This window comes from Gopherus flavomarginatus, chromosome 8 (genome assembly GCF_025201925.1).
Source record: "Gopherus flavomarginatus isolate rGopFla2 chromosome 8, rGopFla2.mat.asm, whole genome shotgun sequence".
NCBI classification, from domain to species: domain Eukaryota; kingdom Metazoa; phylum Chordata; order Testudines; family Testudinidae; genus Gopherus; species Gopherus flavomarginatus.
The window spans coordinates 66,139,319-66,163,415 of NC_066624.1; the positions used below are offsets into that span (position 1 = coordinate 66,139,319).

General features: G+C 44.3%; 1 protein-coding gene across 5 annotated transcripts in view; it reads left to right on the forward strand.

Annotated features, from left to right (window-relative positions):
- The window catches only part of INPP5D (inositol polyphosphate-5-phosphatase D), an 88,214-nt gene extending 66,837 nt beyond the window's left edge, over nt 1-21,377 (forward strand). For 2 of the 5 annotated variants that reach the window (XM_050965253.1, XM_050965250.1), the window contains 11 exons: nt 164-245; nt 4,778-4,867; nt 5,020-5,133; nt 6,300-6,382; nt 7,369-7,456; nt 8,259-8,408; nt 9,765-9,858; nt 10,217-10,324; nt 10,912-11,184; nt 12,798-13,374; nt 13,976-21,377. In XM_050965253.1, the coding sequence (XP_050821210.1) occupies nt 164-245; nt 4,778-4,867; nt 5,020-5,133; nt 6,300-6,382; nt 7,369-7,456; nt 8,259-8,408; nt 9,765-9,858; nt 10,217-10,324; nt 10,912-11,184; nt 12,798-13,374; nt 13,976-13,978 (1,662 nt within the window). In that variant the 3' untranslated portion in view covers nt 13,979-21,377. The remainder of the gene's footprint in view (nt 1-163; nt 246-4,777; nt 4,868-5,019; nt 5,134-6,299; nt 6,383-7,368; nt 7,457-8,258; nt 8,409-9,764; nt 9,859-10,216; nt 10,325-10,911; nt 11,185-12,797; nt 13,375-13,975) is intronic. The other 3 variants (XM_050965252.1, XM_050965251.1, XM_050965254.1) reach the window with 3 other exon arrangements.
- Nucleotides 21,378-24,097: the final 2,720 nt, after the last annotated feature.

Consider the following 24,097-nt stretch of genomic DNA (forward strand, 5'->3'; position numbering starts at 1 on the left):
TGCACAAATTAGGATTAAAATTTGTCATATTTTGAAAGGAGCCAAATAATGAACAACAATAATTTGGAACAAGCTCACAGCCCTTTGGCAAGTGATTTCTCTCCTCTTCTTAAGAAGAATTTGTCCTTTCCCTTCTTGACCTCAGTTCTCCTTTGGTTTGCAGATGAAATTCAATTTGCCGTCCTGGTGTGATCGAGTGCTTTGGAAATCATACCCCATGGTGCACGTGGTGTGTCAATCCTATGGTGGGTAGATAACAGATTGTAGATAGCAAAGCAATTGATCTGAAACAGAAATGATTCTCAGGGGTGTCTGCAGGATCTCCTTGCACTGCTAGGCTCTCAGAACAGGAGAGACATGATAATAAACCATGCAATTTGGAGTTACGTCTCCGATTATCACAGTATACGGCTGGAAAATGAAGTCTGTTATACATTTATATGCACAATACAGTTGAGATGGCTGCAGCACAAATGCTCCTTCCTTGGCTTGATTCTCTTTTCCAGCTTATGGCCACACTGTAGGCTTCGTTATGACACCATCTAGCTCATAGAATTTAAGGCCACAAGAGACCATCATGATCATCTAGTCTAACCTCCTGTCCATTGCAGGCCACAGAACCTCACCCACCCACTCCTGCAATAAAGACTTCAAGTTACAGAGAATCCAGCATTTACTGTAGTTCAAACCAGCAAATGACCCAGTGCCCATACTGCAGAGGAAGGGGAAAAACTCTCAGGGTCTCTGCCAATCAGACCTAGGGGATATTCCTTCCTGACCCCAAATATGGCGATAGTTAGACTGTGAGCTTGTGGGTGAGACCCATCAGCCAAACACCTGGGAAAGAATTCTCTGTGGTAACTTGGAGCCCTCTCCATCTCAAGCAGTTGGAGATATTTACTACAACCAGTTGCAGATGGGCTATATGCTATTGTAGGCAACTTCCCATACAATCCCCTCATTAAATTTATCAAGCTCAGTTTTAAAACAAGTTATGTTTTTTGACCCCACTACTCCCCTTGGAAGGCTGTTCCAGAACATCACTCCTCTGATAGTTAGAAACCTTCATCTAATTCCAAGCCTAATCTTATTGACGGCCAATTTATATCCATTTGTTCTTGGGCCAACATTGGCCCTTAACTTAAATAACTCCTATCCTTCCATGGTGTTTGTTCCCTGGATGTATTTATAGAGAGTAATCATATCTATCCTCAGCCTTCATTTTGTTAGGTTAAACAAGCCAAGCTCCTTAAGTCTCCTTTCATAAGGAAGGGTCTCCATTCCCCTCATCATCCTAGTAGCCATTCTCTGCACCTGTTCCAGTTTGAATTCATCTTTCTTAAACATGGGAGACCAGAAATGCACACAGTATTCCAGGTGAGGTCACACTAGGGCCTTGTATAATGGTCATGACACGTCCCTGTCGCTACTGGAAATACCTCGCCTGATGCATCCAAGGATTGCATTAGCCCTTTTCATAGCCACTTCACATTAGTTACTCATAGCCATCCTGTGATTGACTAATACACGTAGGTCTTTCTCATCCTCTTTTGCTCCCAACTGATACATTCTCAGCTTATAGCAAAATTCATGGTGTTAGTTCCTAAGTGCATGACCTTGCATTTTGCACTATTAAATTTCATGGCATTTCTATTACTCCAGTTTTCAAGGTCATCTAAATCTTGTATGATATTCCAGCCCGCCTTCGTATTGGCAATACCGCCCAGCTTTTTGTCATCTGCAGATTTTATTAGCACACTCCCACTTTTTCTGCCATAGTCATTAATGAAAATGTTAAATAAGACTGGTTCCAAGGCTAGTAACTTCCATCCAGTCTGACAGTTCACCTTTCAGCATGACCCATTGTAGTCTTCCCTTTAACCAGTTCCTTACCCAACTTTGAATTCTCATATTAATCCCCATCTTTTCCAATGTGGAAACTGTATCAAATGCTTTACTGAATCCAGGTAGATTAGATCTACCACCTTTTCTTTGTCTGGAAAATCAGTTATCTTCTCAAAGAAAGAGATCAAGTTGGTCTGGCACAATCTACCTTTTGTGAAACCATGTTATATTTTATTCCACTCTACACCCTTAATCTCTTGGCAGTAACAAGTCAGGGTTTCCAGCACTGGTACCAGCAAGATCTCCATAATTGTTGATGCCAGACCGTTATGGGCACTGTCTGAGTGGGCCGGTTTGCAGCAAAGAAGCCCACTTGGATAGAATACAGTGTGAAATGAGTTGGTTGTCTTGATCCAGTTCTTTGATTAGGCATCTACTTCAGAGCAAATTCCACCCCAACTGACCATCCCAGCAATCTACCCAGTGAATGGTCTTGGAGACCAAACTACCTTTCTTCTCTACAGGTGGGGCTTCCAGAGCCTGGGTAAAATACAGAGGGCCAGATCCTCCTCTTGGGAAATCAGCCTTACTCCAGTGAAGTTAATGGAATGATGATGATTTGCAGCAGCTGAGAATCTGACCCACTAGCTTGTGGGAAAGCCTGCGTTGCTGCTTCCCATGCTGTGGCTGTCCTGTGGACAGCAGAGGAGTTCACTCTCCAGTGCAATTAATCTTGGGAGACTCATGAAAGGTGCCAGAGTCATTAAAAACTAGTCCAGGCCAGTACTGTGTCTACTGCCAGCATGTTGTATTTCCACTCAGTAGACCCAACTCCAGCATCCCCTGCACCAGCGCAGGGGAATTCCTTACATTGCTCTTGAATTCCTCCCTCAGCTGATACTAACAGCAGGCTTGATGGGCTTCCAAGAGAGCTACCTTTACCCTTTCTTGGCTAGAACAAGGTTCACTGTGGTATGGGGAGAAATGAAAGGCATCCCAGAAGAGCCCTTAAAACCCCTGGATATTGGGCACTGGGGTCTCATTGATCACACCCAACTCCAACCATCTGAGTACAGTGCTAATATACCCTCCATGCAGGTCAGAAGATGGCGTGCTTGGAAACATCATCTGACAAAGTGGGGTGGTGTGACCATGAGGGCAAATTATACGCAGATAATTCAGTGTGTGGCTTTGAGAAATGAAGTTACTTTGGAAAAATTGGCATCTGGGTGCCTCGTGTTCCACCTGCTGAATTTGCTGGATGTCAGTGTAACCTAAGAACATCAAGCCAACATCCCTCAGCTACAGACAGGTGTAGTACATACAGTTCAGAATACCTTGCCATGAATTGTTCTCTAATGGGAAATAACAAAGCTGTGTTCCTACACCATTTTCTTCCTCATTAGATTTGCTCTTCAGGTGTGCTGCTTATATTGCAAAGATGAGCCAGGGATACTGTGACATACCAGGGTACAATCCAGACTAATGAGTAGCTGTGTCACTTCTGCCCTGCAACTTTGGGTGCCTTACAATGCCTTGATGAACTAGCTCTCACCTGGGCCACTCACAAACAGCTTTCCAGCATGCAAGCTACACCCTTAGTATCCGTGTGTAGCTGCAGCCTGCCAGCCACCCAGAGGTTACACTCTGGCCCTCACCAGCCTTGCTTATACTGCAGGTTATACCCCCGCATACCCCCAGTCCCAGAATTCCCCCAAGAGATGTATGTCCTGCACTACACAATCGACTCCTGGACAATACAAAATATTGTAAGTCCATTATTCCTTAAAGTATGCCAGCTCATTATCTCAAATAGTTATTCAGACACTTCAATTTAAACACACTAGATTAGAGAAAACAGTAAAATACATCTATAAACTATGAAGAGAGATTTTAAGAGAGTAGAAGTAATGAAGCATAAAAGTTAGAAATGGTTACAAGAAAAATAAAGATAAAACATTTACTAATGCCTAACATAAACTAAATCAGATTCAAGCAATGTTTCTCACTACAGTCTTACTGACCAAATCTTGTAGGTTAGGACCACTCTCCTAGAGTCCAACGAATGCTTCCCTTGCCATGTCGGGTGCAGTGAATGCAATGGCAGGAGGAGAGAGAGTGGTCCCTTGGGGTATTTGCCCCTCCTTTTTATAGTTTTAGTCCCCCTCTTGAAAAACATTTCCAGCTGGGAACTAGGAGACGGAATCTATGTAGAAAGATATTCCCTGCTGGCTTTTTCTCACCTGTTTGAGCTTTCTTTTTTTCCATCCCCACTTGATGACTCTGTTTACTGCTTAAATGCAAATTAAGGCAAGCACACATTCCTTTGTCTAGGAGAGACCTGTTTGCCAACCTCAGTTTGGGCAGGGCTGTGGAGTTTGGAACATGTGTTAATAACATCGTGGAGGGAAATCGTATAACACAAATTTAATCAGGACAATACTGACTAGCATTGCCCTACTTACTTCTGCCCTGCTGGTGGTGGTGGCAGCGCTGCCTTCAGAGCTGAGCAGCTGGAGAGCAGTAGCTGCTGGCTGGGATATTCATGTTGTCTGCAATGCAGGAGAACTATTTTTTTTTTAATCCCACTCCTGTCTCGCTCCCGCAATACCCACTCTATTTTTATCCTTCTCCTACTATTATGGCAGCAGGTGCTGCAGAACCTGCAGGATCCCAATTTCTTCATGTTCCCCAAGAGAACCTCTTGTGCCCCCCCTCCCAGTTTGCACACCACTGGTTTACATAACTGTGTTTGATGCCTAGATTCCAAGATGAGGAGATTAAGAAATACGATAGATTAGAAGAGACAGTTACAACAGTGACACAATTATGTTTTTCTGGAAAGCTACTGAATGACGATTATATTACAGTCATCTCTTTGGGTCAGAACAGAAACCCGTGGCATTAACTGCCTTTCTTCTCTCATTGGCAGGCTGCACCAGTGACATCATGACCAGTGACCACAGTCCTGTCTTTGCTACATTTGAAGTTGGGGTCACCTCACAGTTTGTCTCAAAGAATGGTTAGTAAGGGTAGGGCATGCAAGAAATATGTAGATCCATATAAATGTGTTGCATACATTGTACAAGAAACCTGGCTCCGAGAGAGTCTTGTTGAAAATGTGCAATCTTCAGTGTTCTTTTGGAACTAAATGGGTGTCCTTCCCTTTTCTAGATTCCAAGTACACAGAGTCCCAGGGGCAGATAGAATTCCTGAGCTGCTGTGCCACTCTGAAGACCAAGTCCCAGACCAAATTCTACATTGAGTTCTACTCCAGCTGCTTAGAAAGTAACGTCCTTATCTCCTCCTCTGTTCCTTACAAAGTTCTCTGCTTATTTTGATCAACTCCCTTCCTCTCACTTTCATCAAAATAAATGGGCCATGTAAGTTATTTGTTTGACTGCAAAGAGGGGGCGAGGGATGTTACAGGTATGTTGTGATTTGTATGTTGCTCTATATTGTTACTGACAAAATCTGAACAATGCAGCCATTTAGTTGTAATAATGTGTTATCGACAAGGATCTTCCTTGTGCTCTTTCTTCAGTCTTATTTGAAAATCTGCTCATCTCTTTTAAGGAGAGAACTTTGGTGTTCTCGCTTGTCAGATAGGAAAATCTTTGCTTAGGGAACACTCTATTGATTACATTTCCTATCATGCTGCTGTAAGTAATTGTGTGCTTTCAAAATAAAGGGATTAATATTTGTGCTACTCTCCGTAATAATTAATTCATTAATTGGTTCCTATGGTTTCAACAGAATAAAATCAGAGGATCAAATGAAAGTGAAAGGAACTCCACTGAGATGATTCTGTGAATAGTTCTGCATTTCAGTGCTGAAAATTGTATCCTGTATTCCACAGCTAAAGAGCTATAGTCTCAGCTGAATATGTAATGTGAGACCACACGCCCATGCTGTGTTTGTTAGCTTATTCCCCATTGCCGGGCCAATCCTGTAAGTGGGACAGCATGCCTCTGCTGTATGCTTCATTACATTATGCTCATGTCAGAGAGCTGTGTCAAAGACAGTTCCAGAAAAGATGATTATTTTTTGGCTGCATCAAAATTTGCATAAATTTCTATGGAAACAGTGTATTACGAGGCTTAAATTAGAATTTCAAAAGTGTGCTATCTTGAGTGGCGTGGGAAGAGCTGTCATGTTCTTACCCTCCTGTCCATGCCTGTACTGAGTCTTTTAATGCCAAGTTTGACTGTAAAACAAAATCACTTAATGATTACACAGTAAGGTCATTTGCAAATTTACTAGGGAAGCATTCCTTCAAGGTCCAGCCCTCAAGCAACCCAGAGCTTTCAAAATCTTGTGCCCAAAGAGAAAAAAATCAGAGCAGGTCCTTTTGGGATCCAGCATCTGAAGGCATCTTTGCTACTGAGTTCTTGCTCTGAGGGGGGTCTCTTTCTCACCTGGCCAATGATCTCCTTTTGCATCACTCTTTGCAGGCTTTGTAAAGAGCCAGGAAGGGGAAAATGAGGATGGGAATGAAGGGGAACTCGTGGTGAAGTTCATTGAGGCACTTCCTAAGGTAAGTGGAAAATATTTTTTCACACCCATTTCAGAGAAATCCTGTCTGCATGTTTGATAAACAGCAACCAAACCTTTTCTCCGAATAAAAATTGGTTTCAAGTGCTAAGCTCCATTTTGAAAAGCAGCATGAAGATTAACAGTTTCCATGTTTTCTTTGTCCTGCAAGTCAGGGGTGGTTCTTGGTATCCTTGAAAAAGGCCCAGGCATTCAGATGGGAAAGTGCTTTATTCAGCGCAGGTTAAATGCCCCACTCTTCCAAGAAGAAACTTTTACCAACACAGGGAGGAAATGGCCTCTTAAAAAAAATAAGGTGCATATAGTAGAAAATATTTACCTGTTTCTAAACCAGAGGGCAAGCTTATGTTAAAAGGACCATGAACAGGCTAGCACTAGTATTCTGTGCTATAGTCAGAGACCCAAATTCAGTTATTGGGCTAGTTGCTGTTCTTCTACTCCCTGCACTGGCAGGGGCTGTAGAAACTGCAGCTGTGGCACTCTTGGGCTGGGCAAGACTGAGCCTTTAACTACCCCTATGGATAATCCAAGAGGAGAACTGTTGGGTTCGGAAAGGCTGGCCTGGCCAGGTAGTTTGGGGAATGCTCTGCAGGGCAACCCCCATGAGCTTAAAGTAAGTAAACAGAGTGATAGCCACATAGTGTGGAGCAGATTGAAATTAGGCTCCAAATCACTTCTGCCTGGGAATTTTCAGTCAAAAGGAAGTACTGCAGTGGTGCTGTGTGTAAATGTCTGATGTGCAGCCTCCCAGCTGGGAATGGGAAGGAGGTATTTTAGAAATGGATCATGTTCGATCTTACATCTTCAAACATCATTGAAGAGAGCTGGGTTGTGCATTAAATTGGTAGGAATCCTCAGGGCCCTGTCTGGTTGAACCTTGCTCAGTCTGGGCCCAGGTACAAAGAGAGAACTTTATTTCTGTGTGCTTTCCTCTCCACTGTATTGACCCCTGTGGGCTTGTCCTTGCAGCTGACTCCGATTATTTCAGACCCAGAGTACCTGCTGGACCAGCACATCCTGATCAGCATTAAGTCTTCAGACAGTGATGAATCGTATGGTAAGTGCCTTGCTCTAATGCAGGGTATGAGTCAAGCTCTCCTTAGATTGTTCCAAATCACCAGAAGAGTGGGAGAGAACGGCAGTAATTATTACAGCCCGAAGGTGTAACAGTGCTTTGTATTCTGATGTAGAGCTTAATACATATGACATGCAGACCGTGTGCACCATTCTGTGCTAATGTGGATTAAAAGACTAAGCACTATAGACATCATCTGTGCAGACTGGATCAGCCTGAAAATGAAGGGATTTAAAGGAAATGTGCCCTGCTGAGATTAGAGCCAAGCTCATTCTCTGTCATATTCGGTTTGTCCAGGACTTGTAAATACTGCTTCACTTGCATACTCCATATCTGATGGATAAGAGACCACTTTTTCCAGGGCAAGAGAGAAATTCACTATCAATGCTCAGCCAAATTCACTATCATACTCTGCTCAGCCAAAGAAAGGACTGCAGTCCTGACTTGGAGATGGCCACTCTGTTGGCATCCACTTAGTTCAGACAAGGGTCACAAACTGTTCTGAACAATAATGGAAGCTCAGAGAGCCAAAGTCATTAATGGTGTCTGAAGTATCCTGTACAAATCCATACTGAGTGCCTGAGAAAGGGAAGTGAATGCTCCTTACTCCCCTGAGTTTGCAGATATCACACAACCCATATTGTGATTTAAAGCAAAGATTCTCTTTCCAGTCACATTTGAAGCTCCCTTTATTCAGTATGTACAGAGATAATAGATGACTGAAGTGACAGAGAGAGATGATGCTAGTCATTTCTCATCTCCAGGCTTCCTCCCTATCTTCTAGGTGAGGGCTGCATTGCCCTGAGGATAGAAGCTACAGAATCGCTAGTCCCCTTCCATACTGTGCTAACACACCATGGTGAGAGAACAGGGGTCTTCCAAGGTGAAATCAAGTTACAGACATCGCAAGGAAAGCAGAGAGAGAAACTGTATGGTAAGAGCCTGGTCCTTGGAGGGCTCACTCCAGATTACTGCGATCTTATGCAGAAGGGCCTGATCTGATTCCTGTCAAAGAACTGGAGCTTATTTTAGCAGCATTTTTTAGTTCGTAACAGCCATTAGCTTTCGATGGTGGCCCTTGGGATCCAAAGATGATCATTCTCTTTGTGTGGGCCATACTTGAGCAATTCCAGAAAAACACAGCCGTCACATTCAGGTCCTCCTTTTCCTTCTGCATGTGAATTAACAGACTGAGGGAGCCCTCTACCTGTCTCTCACTAATGTAGACATTGTTGAATTATATTACTGTTTTTCCACTTGTGATGGCTGTATAACAGGGAGACAGATTTGCCTCTGGTCCAGACAGCTGTAGGTACATGGAAAAGGGCACTAAGGACTCTCAAACTGCAGTTGCTCAACTAAAGGAAAATGAGCCTCCTTTTCTAGCTTGCTGGGTATTGTTCTTTTAATCCCACGGCAGCATGCTTCAGAACACACAAGTTACCACGTATTGTTGTTAGTAATAAAAACTGCGCTTTGAATGTCTGTAGTGCAGCTCAGCTGGACACCTGCTATGCCCAGAGTGTGGCTACTGCAGTCTCTAAAGAGGATAGAAAAATATTAAATTCCATTCCTAGGAATGAATTACCATTGCTGTCTGCTCAAGAGAAACTAACACACAGGCTCATGATTTGAAACCGTAATAACAAAATAGGTATCAGCAGCCACAAAGACTCAACTATTTATATTGTGTGACAATAGTAGTATGCTCAAGCCAGCCATTGGAGAAAAGAGATGCTGCTAAACATTCATCATCCTCAAACACCTGCTGCTGTAGGATTTTACATTTTGAAAGCCCTTTACAAACATTGTTTAATTCTCCCAGTACCGCTCCGGGGTAGTACACATGTATGTAGATGCTTCATTTTACACATCAAGAGTCCTACTAAATTCACTGGAATTATCACTGTGTGTAAAATTATGCAGATACATAAGTGTGTCTAGGATCAAGGCCTTTGGTTGCAAGTGTTTTGGGGCGGGCACTTTTGTCTTCTACTTGTCAGTAAAGCATGATGTGCATTGATGGCGTTACAGTAATAATAGCTGCACTATTTAAAATCTAAGATGTATGTCCTGGCTACCTGATCCTGATTGGATAAGACAGCACGGCTTTCTTTTGGAAGACCTCCTTCCTTCCTTGTTCTGTCTATGCACTGATATTCTGATAGGCTAAGACATCTAGCTAGATACAGGCATTAACGCAGCATAGCTCAGAGTCCTGAGATTTGAAGTTGTAAGATGAGACTGTGACCCACTCAAGTGCTCTTTCATGCCTCTTCTTTGCCTCCAGATTTTGTGAAGATTGAACGGGATGAGACTGCTGGGCAGAAACCAAAGGGAATCAGCAGCCTGGATCCCACCAAAGAGTGGGAGCAATCTATCAGGTAAAGAGCCAACGGATCATTCAGACCCCCAGAAGCAGTCAGCCTGCAGTTCAGAGCTGAGTGTAGCAGTGGCTCTCACTGGAGGTTGTGAGTGTATTACAAAACAGATCTGGTAGGAGCTGGACAGCTGCTCCTGTACCCCTCTTACAACTACCAGTCTTCTCGGTTTTGCTGGTAACAGCTACAGAGTCAAGATCTCCATCCTTGTCTTTCCAAGTAAAGGAATGGGATGATGATAGGCTTCTGTGCACAGGAGAGTGGAACCAGGAATAAACTGTCTGACAGGGCAGTACATGACAATGGATTCGTTAGGCTGTGTCCTGTCCCTGTCCTAAAAAGGGCCCTTTCCCTCCAACAGAAAATCAAAATCTACTCACTTGATGGCTAAAGAAGCAGCAGCTGTTGCTCGCTTTCGGGGAAATGCTTCCTCTCCTCCAGATGCACAGGGCAAGGATGACATGTTACGGTAACCTCGCTACTTTAACTCTGCCGGCTTGGGTGTGGGAGCTGAACTCATACTGCCAGCCTTTCCCAGTGAGGCACTGGATGCTTCAGACTGACTCCAAGGAAGGAGGTCTTACTGCTTCAGTTTATACATTTCATAGGACCCATTTTCTGTCTAGGCAGTTGGCTGCCTTCCCCTCCCAGTCCATAGAGAGAGGCCAGATTTCTGTGCTCTGAATGCAGTAGCACGCACTAGCCTGCACACTGCTATGCAGCATTATGATCTGCTCATTGAACTACAGGGCCCAGAAGCCTTTGGAAGGGCTTCTGGGCCCTATAAGCAGCTACAGAGCAGTGCATGAACTACTTCACACCACAGAAACCTACTGAGGGGTGAGTGGTGACCCTGGCCTGGCAGCCCCCTCTGCAAAGGTCCTGAGGAGGGAGCAGCCAACAAGCCTCCCACATTATCTTTTTCTCCTAAAAAAAAAATAAATGGGTCCCAGACAGTGGGCATTAGGCTCTTTCCTTAGTAGCTGTCTGTTCATGAGAGCTTTTGGCAGGGAACAGTGTAGAGAAAGTGTGAGTCTGATCATTCCCTTTTTTCAGCAGCTCCACCCCCACGGACATCAGCAATCCCAACTATATGGGGGTGGTCTCTTTCTCTCAGCAATTCTCTGCACCTGGCCAGCTTAAGCAGAGCCCTTCATCAGACCAGCCATCTGCCTTCTGGGCCTATGACCAGCAGCCTAAAGAGAACGTCCCTGTGATGGGACACCAGGAGTCTACCTCCACGACTTCCTCCCAGTCCCCCCTGTCTCCAAAACCATCCATTCAGCCTATGACAAACCGAAGTTCTGGCCCCAGGAGTCAAGAGCATGTGTGAGTCTTTGCCCTGGCACTGGCGCTGTGCTGGTCTCCCCCATTCCCCACCCCAGCACAGTCACGGTTTTGTTATCTGTGTGGTGGGCTGGAGGTGCAGTGAGTTACTCCATTGGCCCTTGACCTTTAGAGGCAGAAAGAGAAGATGAGTGAGATGGGTGCTGGCTCTGCACATGCTAAGGGAAACTAGTACGACAACTCCTCAGGCCTGTGCTACAGCCCAAAGTCAAAGCTCCGTGGGTAATTCCTTCCCAACCTCAATTGTGAGGAGAGGGGAAAGAAAGGGTGGAGAACTCACCCTAGCCACCCAGAAGCGAAGGGGAGAGTGTAGGACAGCCCCCTCCCATCTGGCAGAAGGAGCGTACCCTCACGTTGCATACTGTGCTTTCGGCTGCACTTCTGTGCAGCTCAGCAAATTCTAGTTTGTTTCAGAATTTAGTGCCCAGGTGTTGGAGTAATCACCAACCTTGATGCAGAATTTAAATCCATCCATCATATATATCCCTTGTTTGCCAAGCTTCTCAGTGATTAGATTACACCACACCCATGTAATCCCTGTCCTCGTTCCATTTCTTCTAATGGAGCCATTGTGATGGGTTTTTATCTGGGATTGGAGTGTAGTTTCCTAGTAAACCCCTTTGCCACTCTACAAAAATGGAGTTAACAGGAGCCTCCATCCCAAGCACTGGTCCCCTCTTCCGTGGAAAACTCCTTATTGCTTCTTCCCTTGTCTTTCTCCACCGCTCCGCTGCCCTGCAGAGAATGCCACTTCACACTGTCCAAGGAAGGCATCCAGAGAGAGGAACGGAGGTCATTCGCAAACTCCCTTGAACATGTGCCATTCATCCCCCGTTCCACTCTGTCCAACAAGAGCAGAGTTTCCCTTTGAGTGCTCAAGCTGTCATGTGATCACCTGGTGAAAACCTCACCAGCACAGCACCCACAGAACCTGACCCATCCCTTTCTACAGCAACTCTCAGTCAGGCGTGAGGTTTCTATTAGTTTTAATTCAAGGGGTTGCAGGCTCCACTGAACACCAAGTAATCCTCTTACCCCTGCAACACAGTTATTAGATACTGTGCAGCTAGGCGCTTCGAGGGATGCTTTATTCCTTCCTCTGAACCACCTGGCATTGGTAGCAGTAGGAGATTGGTTGTAATGGCCTAACTGTGACATTGGTGTGGTAGGAGTTCTTATGCTAACATTCCAGAGACCTCCATTCCAATCCCCTCCACCATAATTCAATCAGATTTGTGCTCTTCTCAAAACTATCACAGCGCTTGGCACAATTGGGCTCCATTGCTAATCTCTGTTTAAAAAGAAACCATGTTTTGTCAGGACTGAGCTCTGGGGGGAGTTTGCCCAGCACCATGCCTACCCATCCTCAGCTCTCCTATCAATAAAGCTTAAACAAAGCAAAAAACCTGCACTATTCTCTTCTATCCCCATTGGTTTGACTGGTATTCTGTTATCTCCTTGCACCTCCTTTCCCCCTCTGCACAGTCAGCATCATTCTCTCATGGTCATTTTTCTATTCCCTCTCCCTTCTTTAAGTCACTCAGTGACCACTCCTAATTACACCTGTCATTTTCATATTGCCTTCCTGGTTGTAGGCCAGCTGACATGGGAAAAGGTGTGGTGGAGTCTTTGCTTCAAGAGGAAATTCAGCAGAAGCCTGAGATGTTTGACAACCCACTGTACGGTGCCATGAGCTCTAAGGGGAAGGTGGCATCCAAGAAGGAACAGGACTACACCCCGGTCTTGCGAAAGGAGCACCAACTTATTCTGAATCATGGCGCCCTTCTCACTAAGCCGCATGATGCCGACAGCAGCAAGTCTTCTAACAAGCAGCCATCCCCTCCTTTCCTGATCCCTACGCCCAGATTCCGGTCCTACACCTGCTCCAGCCAATCTGAGGAAAAAACTATAAGTGAAAAGGCTCAGGGCAAGCAGAAGCCAACCGCCTCCTTAGAAAACCCAGCACCACTGAAAAAACCAGTCAAACCCTCAAGGTCTGAAGTAGGTCCAAGCAGTCAGGGACAGTTCAGCAAACCACCTCTTCCTACAAAGAGCCGGGCAGTTCTAGACATGCAGACTACCAAGGCCCGAGACTACCGGGAGAATTCAGACCTCCCTCATCAGGGAAAGCATCGAACCGAAGAGGGGACAGTTGGTAGGACAGCCACACCGGTATGTTGCTTGTGGGAGTTGGAGGGATAGAGGAGAAGGTGTATTATTTTCACATAATGCTGTAATTACTTTCACACTGTTTGAATCAGGTATGCTGGGCAAAAACTTCAGTTGCTTTAGTGCTCACCTAACGCAAATTGCTTTACTCTAGAAGATCAAAACTTGGCCTGTGAATGGTTCAAGGGTAAGTTTGCTTTGCTAGGTTAATAAAAAAGGGGTCAAGGTACTGATCAGTTGAAAATACTTACCAATCTAGGCAGTGCTGTTGTCCAGAAATACACATCAAGCTGCCACTTGAAATAATAAAGAAAGCTCCATCTAAGAGCATTTATTTAATTGGACCATCCTTTGAGTTTTGCCCTTTATTAAAATAAAAAGGGGACTTAGTGAAGTTTTTGTGTTAACAAGAGGGACTGGAAAGGCAAGTGGACAGATCACAGAAAGTGGGGAAGAGGATGAAGTGAGGGGGAGAAACATGGGTATGGGACAAGAAGGGGAACACAAGATGTGCTATGTCTGCTCATGTCTCTGGTAAGTTATCCAGTATACAGAAGCAGCAGTAGATAAGCTGAGGGACTAGTGTCTTTTCTTGTCTCCACAGTGACTGCAACATGGCAGATGGCATCCTGGGAGGAACCCTAGAGGGAAGAAACAAGATTACCACTTTGTTCACATTACTATCCTCTGGTCTGGTGTTGAAAGGACTGGGGCATTCTATTTTTGAGAGTGTCTCTCTCTCTCTCTCTCTTTATCATTATAAAAGTCTTCTAGCTGAGAAATTAAGCACAAGTTGTTCAGATGAAGAAGAGACAGGACAACAATGACAAATGCAAGAAGACAAGGTTCCCAGTTAACCTTCTGCAGTGTCACTTTGGTACTTAATCTAGGAGGCAAGGCATTAAATACCTTAATACTCTTTTGGAGAAGAGGAAGGACATAAGGACAAACACATGGGGTGGGTGGATGGAAAGAGCCCCCTGCACAAACAAACGAAAACCTTTTTCTCGAGTTCCAAAATCCCAATCCTGAGTGACAGTTACTCCAAAGGAAGCATCTTGACAGCGGTACAGCTCCCAGAGCAGGTCACTCCAATGGAGCAAGGAGTCAGGGGAGGCTGGGAAAGAGTTTGAACAATGGACATTTAAGAGTGTCACATCATATAAGGTTTCAGCCTTGTCTCTTGTGGGAACCCCAAGCTGTGTACAGGCATCCACCGGATACAGGCATCCATGGAGAGTATGAGGATTTGTTCCCTGGAACTGCAGCTCTTGTTTTTAGCAACTAGTGCTGTTCTTCCTTCACAAAAACATCCTGGGGAAGAGTGAAAGGGCAGAACTACACGCAGGAATGGGAGTGGTAGATTGGGCCCACGTATGGTCTAGAAATGTAGACCTGAGGGGAAATCAGTCATTCCAGCCATTTTATTTTTGTTTTTATGGGAGTCACTCTACTTTGAAGGACATTTGGCTGGTTGGTTTAGTAGCATCCTATTAGTTTCATGCTGACCTTATTGTAATTTTGATCATTGCCTGAGAACTAATCATGTTAACATATCTGTAATTTCTATATCCATGTTAAGTACTAGTGCAGTGGTTTACAGTGATGCTGGGCCTATTTGTGACTTGATCGTTGCTACTGTTCCCTGTTCATTACTAAAAAAATAAAGATTAGACTCATTTCTAACCGTCCCTTATTACCTGTCTTATTTACTTCATATTAGTTTAGTGCTCTGCAACTCACTAAATGAAAATAGTCCCTGCCCAGAGTCACTTATTTTGAGACACCAGAAAGGATCAAATGCACCAGGAAGGCCAGGAAGGAATAACTTGGAAGATTTGATATTGTTGATTTGTTATCCTCTCCTCCACAAAGCATCTGCATTAGGGTGATTTCCTCCAGTAGCAATGCAGCTGTACTTGTGTACATAGGACTCAGGTTTATATCTACCTTTTTTTGCAGAACAGGTTTTATGACTGTGGTAAAAATGCTTGAACCCAATCTACATTCATGCTTAATTGGTGATAATGGCACTTGCTGAAAGATAGGTCTAGATTTTCCTGGAGCAGCCCAGGCCTAGCAGATTTGGGGAGGTGGATGTGGGAGAGCGGTCCATGCATACAAAATTCTTCCCAGGACTGATTTCTCTCCAGTGGATATATTTTTTGTGAAGCACCTGCTCCCCTACACTCACTAATTTCTTTAACCGTCCTCTTTTATTTAACAGGGTCTTCCCTGTAGAAACCTAAAAATTTGTTGGAAGATTCAATGGATGAGGCATGTTTTTCTTTCACTTCTCCATTTCAGACTCTGGGGAATTCATACAGCTCCTGGCACTGCCTTGGAATTAACCTGCTTGAAGTGGTGATTTTATTGTCTAATATGAAGAGTGAAAATAATTTTCCTTTTGAAAACCAAGGTGCATTAGTATATGTGGGGGGATGGGGACTTCTGCTAGATGTTCTACGAAAAGCTTTTACCCACTGATAATGAGCAGTGAGCCAACAGACAAAGCTTTGTACACAGTGTCAGTGTTTTCCCAGTGAGACACTGGAGCCTAAAAAAGTCACTTCTCATATTAAAGAAAATGAAATACTGAGACAGAGCAAAACTAGCCTCTCCAAGTGGAGATACCCTTACAAGCAGCACAGCGTCTGGCTACTTTTAATGCTGGAATTTGGTACCAATGAAAAAGTTTGCATATGCTGCCTCTTTAGATGAAAGTGGGTTGGACCAACTCAGTACCTGAATCTGGAATGGCAGGTCAAACCTCCAATGAGGCATATAACTAAAGACAGGGTGAGGCTGTGCACCAAGCCTGAGGGAGAAAACTCTGCTAATCACTGGTTCCTAGAGTTAGATAAGGGACATCAGCAAGGTTCTGTAGGGAGTCCCATCTACTTTTCTTCCTTGGCTGGAATGATGGCAGCTGCAGTATAGTTATGTGTGGGCAAGGGAGTGTTAAAGCCAGGGGAAATGGATCTTCAGAGCTCTGCAGGAGAGATGGTAGAAATATGGGAAAGGTAGACTACCTGTGAAGAGCAGCTCCTGGGAGGAAGAGGAGACATTCTGCTTTTATCTTTGTGACAAGGTCAACTGCTCTTAGGATACAGCCTCAATAAACTAGCTGGGACTCTTTCCAAGTACTCATCCTATATCTAAAAAGGAAATAGATATGAATTTCACACACCCTAGTACTGTGGTGGTTCTTTTCATGGCTTCTCTTCCCATCTTGTCTAGAGCCCTGAAGATGTCCTTCATTGCTTCCATCCTGCTATCTTTCTGAACTAAATAGGACTCCAGAAGTTGGTCCACAAAAGCTGCTCATTTTAAAGAGGGGTCACTATTGACCAAGCTGAGTTACTCTCTCCCAGCCAAAAAGGCTGCTTTTGCCATACTCTGCTGTTATCCCAGTTATTTTCCCATTAAATTGTTATAAATATTGTGAGAGAAAGGAGCAAGTTGTTGAAAAAACAACTGATTTCCCTCAAATATATTCCCCTAACTACACAGTTCTCGTATTTTCTAGTCCTCAAAATTAGCTACATTCCCTTACTGTGCTAATTTCCATGGAGCTCCAGCTGTCAGAAATGCTTCAAGTTTTCAGCTACTGTATGTGATATTATGGAATACCATAAGTTGTTAAAAGCCTGGTTCTTGGCCAAGACTAAAGTCTCCAAAACAAGCTTACCTGACCTCCCCAGTATAGAATGAGAGTTGCAAGAGCTATTGCCAATATTACAGTAAGATAGTATTGTTCCCTTCATGTAAGGCGAATGTTGTATAAAAATATCTAGAAGAAAGAGTTGAGTTTAGGAAGAAAAGAGAAACCAGGGGAGACTTAAGGACTATAAAAAAGCAGGTAGACAATGTCCACATACTAACCTTGCTGGTTAGAACCCAGATGACCTGATGCTAAGCACTGGTCTTGACTCTGCCACTTGATTCACTAATGACCTAATGCAAGTCAGTTAACCTTTGGGCTTCAGTTTATCTTTACAATGCAAGGTTAATACCTAGCTTTCTAAAACACTTTGAGATGTTTGCACAAAAGGTGTATTTTCTGGGGGCTCAGATATTTGTGTGTGGAAAGATGTAGAATTGCAGGGACATCTAACTAGCCAAGCTGTCCAAGGACTATCTGCAAATCTCTTCATGTTGGACAAAGGACTTGAGGCTACCATGCGTGGTGATGCAAGTCTTAGTTGATAATTGTGGCTAGGACGTGTATGCAGGATGGACAGGCAAAGTGCATGATGCCAAAAATTTTTTTTTTAAATTCTTTTCCCCTCTATCTGCTCCTGAGAAGTCCACATTACCACCCCTCAATATTAATATTCAAAGGGTCTTCCTCCCTATTGTGAGTCTCAAATAATCTGCACAGCCACTGCTTCTCTAGGTCATGAAACCAAACTACAGAATCAGTAGGTGCAGTGTGGTGGATTGTGCATTTGGATGTCTTATATTGCAAAGTAAAGGGGCCTCCCAGCCTGCAGTAACACTGCCATCTACAATGCGGTCTATTACCTGCCAGTTGTGTTCTGTATAACATTTGTTACAGCCAGGGTCAGATACGCAATAAACTGTACAAGGGAGGACACAGGCTTTGCTGCATACTATGCGCAGCTGAATGAGCAGTGAAATGCAGCTGGGACAGTATCACATTACGCCAGCTGTTCACATCTGCAACCCCAATGGCAGTGTGATCACCTATGCATTCCTGCTAGCAATTTTGGATGTGGACACGTTACATGAGTGCTAGGGTTCCAAACAGGTGCTGAGCATAGCACATTTCTCCAGTGTAGAGAAAGTGTGAGCTGCAGAGGCACAAGATGTTATTTTCTATATATGTAAGCACTTACCAGCTTATTATTCATACCAGTTGTTCGGTATATGAAAAAATCTCATTATCCATTTCCTTTGTTGCCTATGTTACATTTTTTTCATATACAGCTGTCAACAGAACCATTTTAGAACAGGTTCTGTTAAGGATATTGAACTGATTGGTAGCATTACATGATGTGAAGTCAAAACTTTCCCACTGCACAGAGGCATTTTGGTATAGTCCAACCCGGGATGGCAGAAGAAGTGTTTAGGTCCAGCTGTAATTAACCATATTTTTCCATCATGTACTTCATGCTGAAACAGAACACAAAATGAATCCTGAGTACAAAATTGCCACGAACGTTTGCTCTCGGTTTATTGCCATTATCTTGTATTATTAATTTTATTTACAGCTCATCTTTGCGCCAGCTCCCAAGAGCAGCAAAACAAAAGCTGCGAGTTACACTCAGTGCAGGAGTTGGTTCACCCACGCAGAATTATCTGCTGATTTAGAATGTGATGTGCATGAATTTGTTCTTAATTACCACTGTGCTTATTTCGTTCTCAGTTTAGCTTAATTTGATTTCAGCTACTAAAGATGAACAAAAGCTAGTTTTGCCCAAAGAAACTCAATTGCTGCAATCAAAAGAACACGCTATAGGCAACGGCTCAAGCTGGATTCTAATGTTGTGCTGACTGATGCTGTACCAAAAGGTGTATTTAGAGAACTGTAGTCAAGGCTCCATTCTCAATAACCCCTTACTGCAGAAGACACCACCATAGCCATGTAAATGTGCTCGCCAAGCCTAGATTTCAAGAATATCAAGATTTTATTCAAGTTATGGAATTTTGCTAAATGCGTAGGTGGTGATTATTATGACTGTAGTGGTACCTGGAGACCCTAACCAAGCTCTGGGCTCTACTTTGCTAGACACTGCACATATACAGAGTAAAAGTTAATCTCCTGCATCATAAGATGGCAGCCTGTTTTTACTGACCCATTCAAAGTCATGTGAGATGGTAGCCATTTGGGGAATGAGTGCTGCGCTTCAGGAGCAGGGAGGAAATGCGGGGAAAGAGAGAGATGTGGCCAGGAAAGAGAAGGGGAAAAGAAACTTTGGGAGGAGAGTCTAAAATTATGTCTACTCTACACGCGGTGGGAGTGAGTCCAGCTTGTGTAGACATATTCAATGAGAGCTGGTGCAAAGATAAATAGGAGTATATCTGCAGTGGCATGGCAAGCGGAGGCACAGTTTAGCCGTGCCAAGTACAAACCCACCTGAATGTACATATGTGCCACCGCTGGCACTACCTGTGCTACCGCAGCTGCACTATTTATACTTGCACTTCCTGAATTAGCATGAGTGTGTGTACATGAGCTGGGATTCACACCCCTAGCCAGCAGTATAGAGGCAGCCTAAGTGAAGTGAGAGGCAGTCCGGCAGAATGGAGAAGAGTCAGAGGGGTCCCCAATAGAGGCAGCAAAAGGATGAACAAGAGATGGAGGCTCAATTGAAATGGGAGAGGCTGGGTAGGAGAAGGTGGTGGATACAGTGCTAGTTTAGACAGGAGGCTGAAAGATAAGATAACCTTAGGAAGCAGGGGGCAGAAGTGCCAATGCACTTAGTTTCTGAGGAAGGGGAAACCTCCCCTATAATAAACCTGTTCAAGGATGCACTGCACTAAGTGGACAAAGCTTTTTCTTCTGCAGGCCACTGAGGCACAGCTTATGCCCAGAAACATGAGCTTCTCCCCCTTGCCTTAGCCTGCAGAGCTGCATGTGTTGTTATAGAAGATACACAAATACAGTCCTTTTAAAAGTCACCTGTGGTGCATGCCTCCTCCTGTGGCTACAAGTTCCACAGGCTGACTTGACAATGAGAACATATTTGGATACCCAGTTTTTGCTGTCTGGCTATTAGATTGTAAGCAATTAGACGCAGGGACAGTTCTCATTTGGAATTTGATTGTGCCTTTAGAGGGGGCATTATGCCTCAGATAGTACATGGGGTGGCAGGTTTATGGCTTTGTAAAGTATAATCCCTCCCTGAGCTTCCTGTAGTACAGGAGTGGTGCGTGGATGGCAACATCTCTTAAATTAGGTTAGGCTGCTGTAGATAGGCATCACCCACCCCAGGAACACAAAGGGAGCAGTCCCTGCACTTTTCTGAGCACAGGCACTGTGGCTGGCCTAGAGCAGTACTGCATGGAGGATCTTTGCAGTACATGTCCCCACCGTGAACATGCCCAGAGGGCAGATAGTCTGGCCCACTGTCTTGTTCACTGCTGCACCTAGTCTTAGCACTTGACAAATAATGCCCCCCCACTCACTCCTCTCCTCCACCTCCCTGCATTGCTTGGGGAGGGCTTTTAAGTGAGGGGGCCATGGATCTCTGTTCCAGCGCCCCGGGTCTGTCTCCTCCCCGTGGCAGTTTGCTGTGGAGTTAGGCAGCCTCTGAGCACCCGAATGGGATGGGCCCTGCACATAAATCAGGTGGCTGAATAGCTATCTCCATCCCCCCTTCCCCCCCACTCCCCGGACCCTATTCCTGGATTGCTCTGGGGCTCAAGCAGGAGATGTGTGACCCCTAGAGGGAGGCAGCAGAGTGCATGGCCAGAGGCAAAACATAGGTGCTTGGGAACTTTTACAGAAGAAATGGAAGCACCAAGTGAGTTTAGGCACTACAGATTGGCAGCAGCCAAGTGGGAGTTTTGTGGATTTGAGTGGCACCTAAATCAGGGGTTAGGCACTTAAGTACCTTGGTGGATCCAGGCCAGGCTCAGGGAATCTTGACTGACACTCATTTAACCTTTCCTTTTTGGAGCATTCAGCACACAACCCTTCAACTAGTGTACTGATTTTCAGTAACTGTTTGCATGAACTTGTTTCATATGCATTAATCATCTTGCTTAAAAATAAAATGTGAAGGCATGCAAATTACTGAGAGAGTCACAGCAATCAGACTGGAGCACACGCTCCATGACACACATGCACCAGTTATTTATTTCATCCAAACCCCAGTAAAGTGTCATGTACTTCTTGGCTTTGCGAAAAAACAACAAAGCCTTTGTTTTGTTCTTGGGGAACCTATTTATGTACACTTTGAATCATGCTTGTTGAAATGTTTGGTTCCCCCCCCCCCCCCACCTATTAAAAATTAGCCAGTAGTTGCTCCAAATGCCTCTGTGCCCTCTCATCACTCACAGATTGCCTGCTGGACAAGATAAGTTTTGTTAATGGTTTCAAATATCCTTATTTTGAGTTTACTTGAATTTATAAAGCCTGATTCACGCACAGAAGGAATGAAAGCTGAGCAATCTCAAGAAGAATAGGCCAAAATTTGTAAAGACTGGGTGACCACATCTGGATCCTAAAGAAGGGACCTGAGTTTCAGAAGAGCTGAGCATTCAGTAGTCCCTGTTGAAGTCAATTACTTCAAAGGGAGCTATTCAGTGCTTTTAAATTGTTCACTTTTTTAGGATCCTAAATCTTCACGTGTTTACCTTTAGGAACTCACATATTGGAAAATCTTGGTCACATTGTGGAATTTCAGTTGTAGGATCCCTGCTCTCTGAGGCGTGGGGGGCCATTATTGTAGCACACACTAGCCCTAATCATGGACCAGGAGCCCACTGTGCCAAGTGCTGTACAAACACAGAACAAAAGGATAGTCCCTACCCCAGAGAGACATACATGGAAGTACAAAGAAACAATGAGATGATAATAGCATGATAGGCGCACCAGCCCCCTAACTGCTCTCAGTCTTCCCATGGTTTCCAAGGATATGGAAGGGAAAAGTGTGAGCTACCATCAGCCTCCTCTATGATCCTGTTGAATGGCAGATAATCCTGCTACTGTCCATCTACGTGGTTTGTCTGTGGCTTCCTGCCATAAACGTGCAGTGTCTGGCAGCGGGCAGTGTTGTAATAATTGGGCCTATAATTTTACCCTATTTGTGAGTGCAGCTGTGAAGTATATAAAAGGTCATAAAATGTTACAATACTTTCTATTTACATTTATTATTATAAGTCAAGTTGCTTTCATTAATGAACATTATGAACAGGTGCAAGAGAACCAGACAGAGGGACTAAGTTAGTCCAAAAAAAGAAAAAAAAAAAAAAAAGGCCACATTAATATAATTCAAGGACTATGTTGAAATAATGCCTGGTAAAAACAGAAGATGGGAAATCAGAAATTAATGAACCAAAATTGGTGTGATGGATATTAGGCCTAACTGGTGGGCAGAATAATGAAAAGATTGGCTATTCAATCCACCATTTCCTTTGTGAGTCCTTAAAGAGAAAGACTGGGAACCACAGAACAGATAGAATATCAGGGTTGGAAGGGTCCTCAGGAGGTCATCTAGTCCAACCCCCTACTCAAAGCAGGACCAATTCCCAGCCAGATTTTTGTCCCAGATCCCTAAATGACCTCCTCAAGGATTGAACTCACAACCCTAGGTTTAAGCAGGCAAATGCTCAAACCACTGAGCTATCCTTCCCCCCTAAGGCTCCTGGAGCTAGCTTCAACATTGCCTGGGACCCTGAACCTTCTTCATCCTAATCCTGAGAGAGCATAACCAGATCGGCCCAGAGAGACCTGGCCACCTGTGATGAAATGGGACCAGACTTTAATAATAACAGTTCCAACTCATCCCAACTAACTTCTTTTCCCCAAAAAGGCAGTTATTGCTACTTTTGAAATTATCTAAGAGACTGTAAAAAAAAGGAAGTTTTCCTTTTAAAAACTCTCTCCATCTGAAGGAAAAGGGAGCAAGAAATGTTAAAATTAAAACCTTACTTAACACTTCACATTTCAAATGCTTTAACTTTTTCTTTCTTTTCTGTATCTTTAATAAACATTTTAAAAGTTTTTTATGGTGTATTTGACATGGTATGAAACAAGCTGTGGTCTCTGTATACCAAACCCGACCATGTTTAATGTTGGACATGAACTGGATTATGTTACTATCTAAATTAACACAACAGAAGCTACTCCAGCATAGATAGATGACCCATGGCATCTCCTCTGTACTTCATTCTAGCTTCTTTTCCATCAGAGGACTTTACTGTATGACAGTTGTGATTTTTTTTTTAAAGTAGCTTTTTTCTCCTCCAACATCCGTTATCCACTCTCACCTAGTCAGGTCCATACTAGAAAGGCTTTGCCTGTATACCTATAATTGCAAACCCTCCCAGTGTGTAGCGACAGCTTATAGTAGAGAAAAAGTGCTTTTGGTGGGACAGCTGATACTGGTTCCCCCAGCAAAATTAGCTAGTTGAATGATATAACTATGCCAGCACTATGAGGATCACTAAGGCTATGTCTACACCAGAGGTTCGCAAACTGTGGTGCGCGGAACAGCTCCACTCAGGTGGTCCATGATATTTCCTTCTCAGGTCCGTGCCTGGGTGGCCACACACAGGAGAAAGAAGGGCCACCCACCTAACTGATGGAGCCAGGCAGGTGTGATATGACTCCACTAATTCTGTGCCTGGACCCTAGAAAAGATGCACATGTAAGGTGAAGTGGTGGCCCACAGGGGAATGGGAATAGCTGGGAGGGGGCAGTGGGGTGAGAAGAAGGGGTGTGGAGAATTTGGGACATGCAGGGCTGTGGTGGCCAGAGAAAGAGGCAACTTTCCCCAGCTCCAAGACTGCAGCTGTCAGGGAGAGAGGGCCCTTTCCCCCAGCCTCAGCTCTGTGACTATTGGGGCAAGGGAGAGACACCCCCCTCCCTCAAACTCCTTTCCAGCCACAGGCCAGTGGTTGCTGTAGGAGAGGGAGACCCTCCCCCTTCCCAGCTCAGGGGCTGCGGCGAGGCACATCCAGCGCATTAGAAAGGTAAGATTACTGATATTAAAATATAAGTCCTGTACTTTTATTTGCAGCACACCACTCC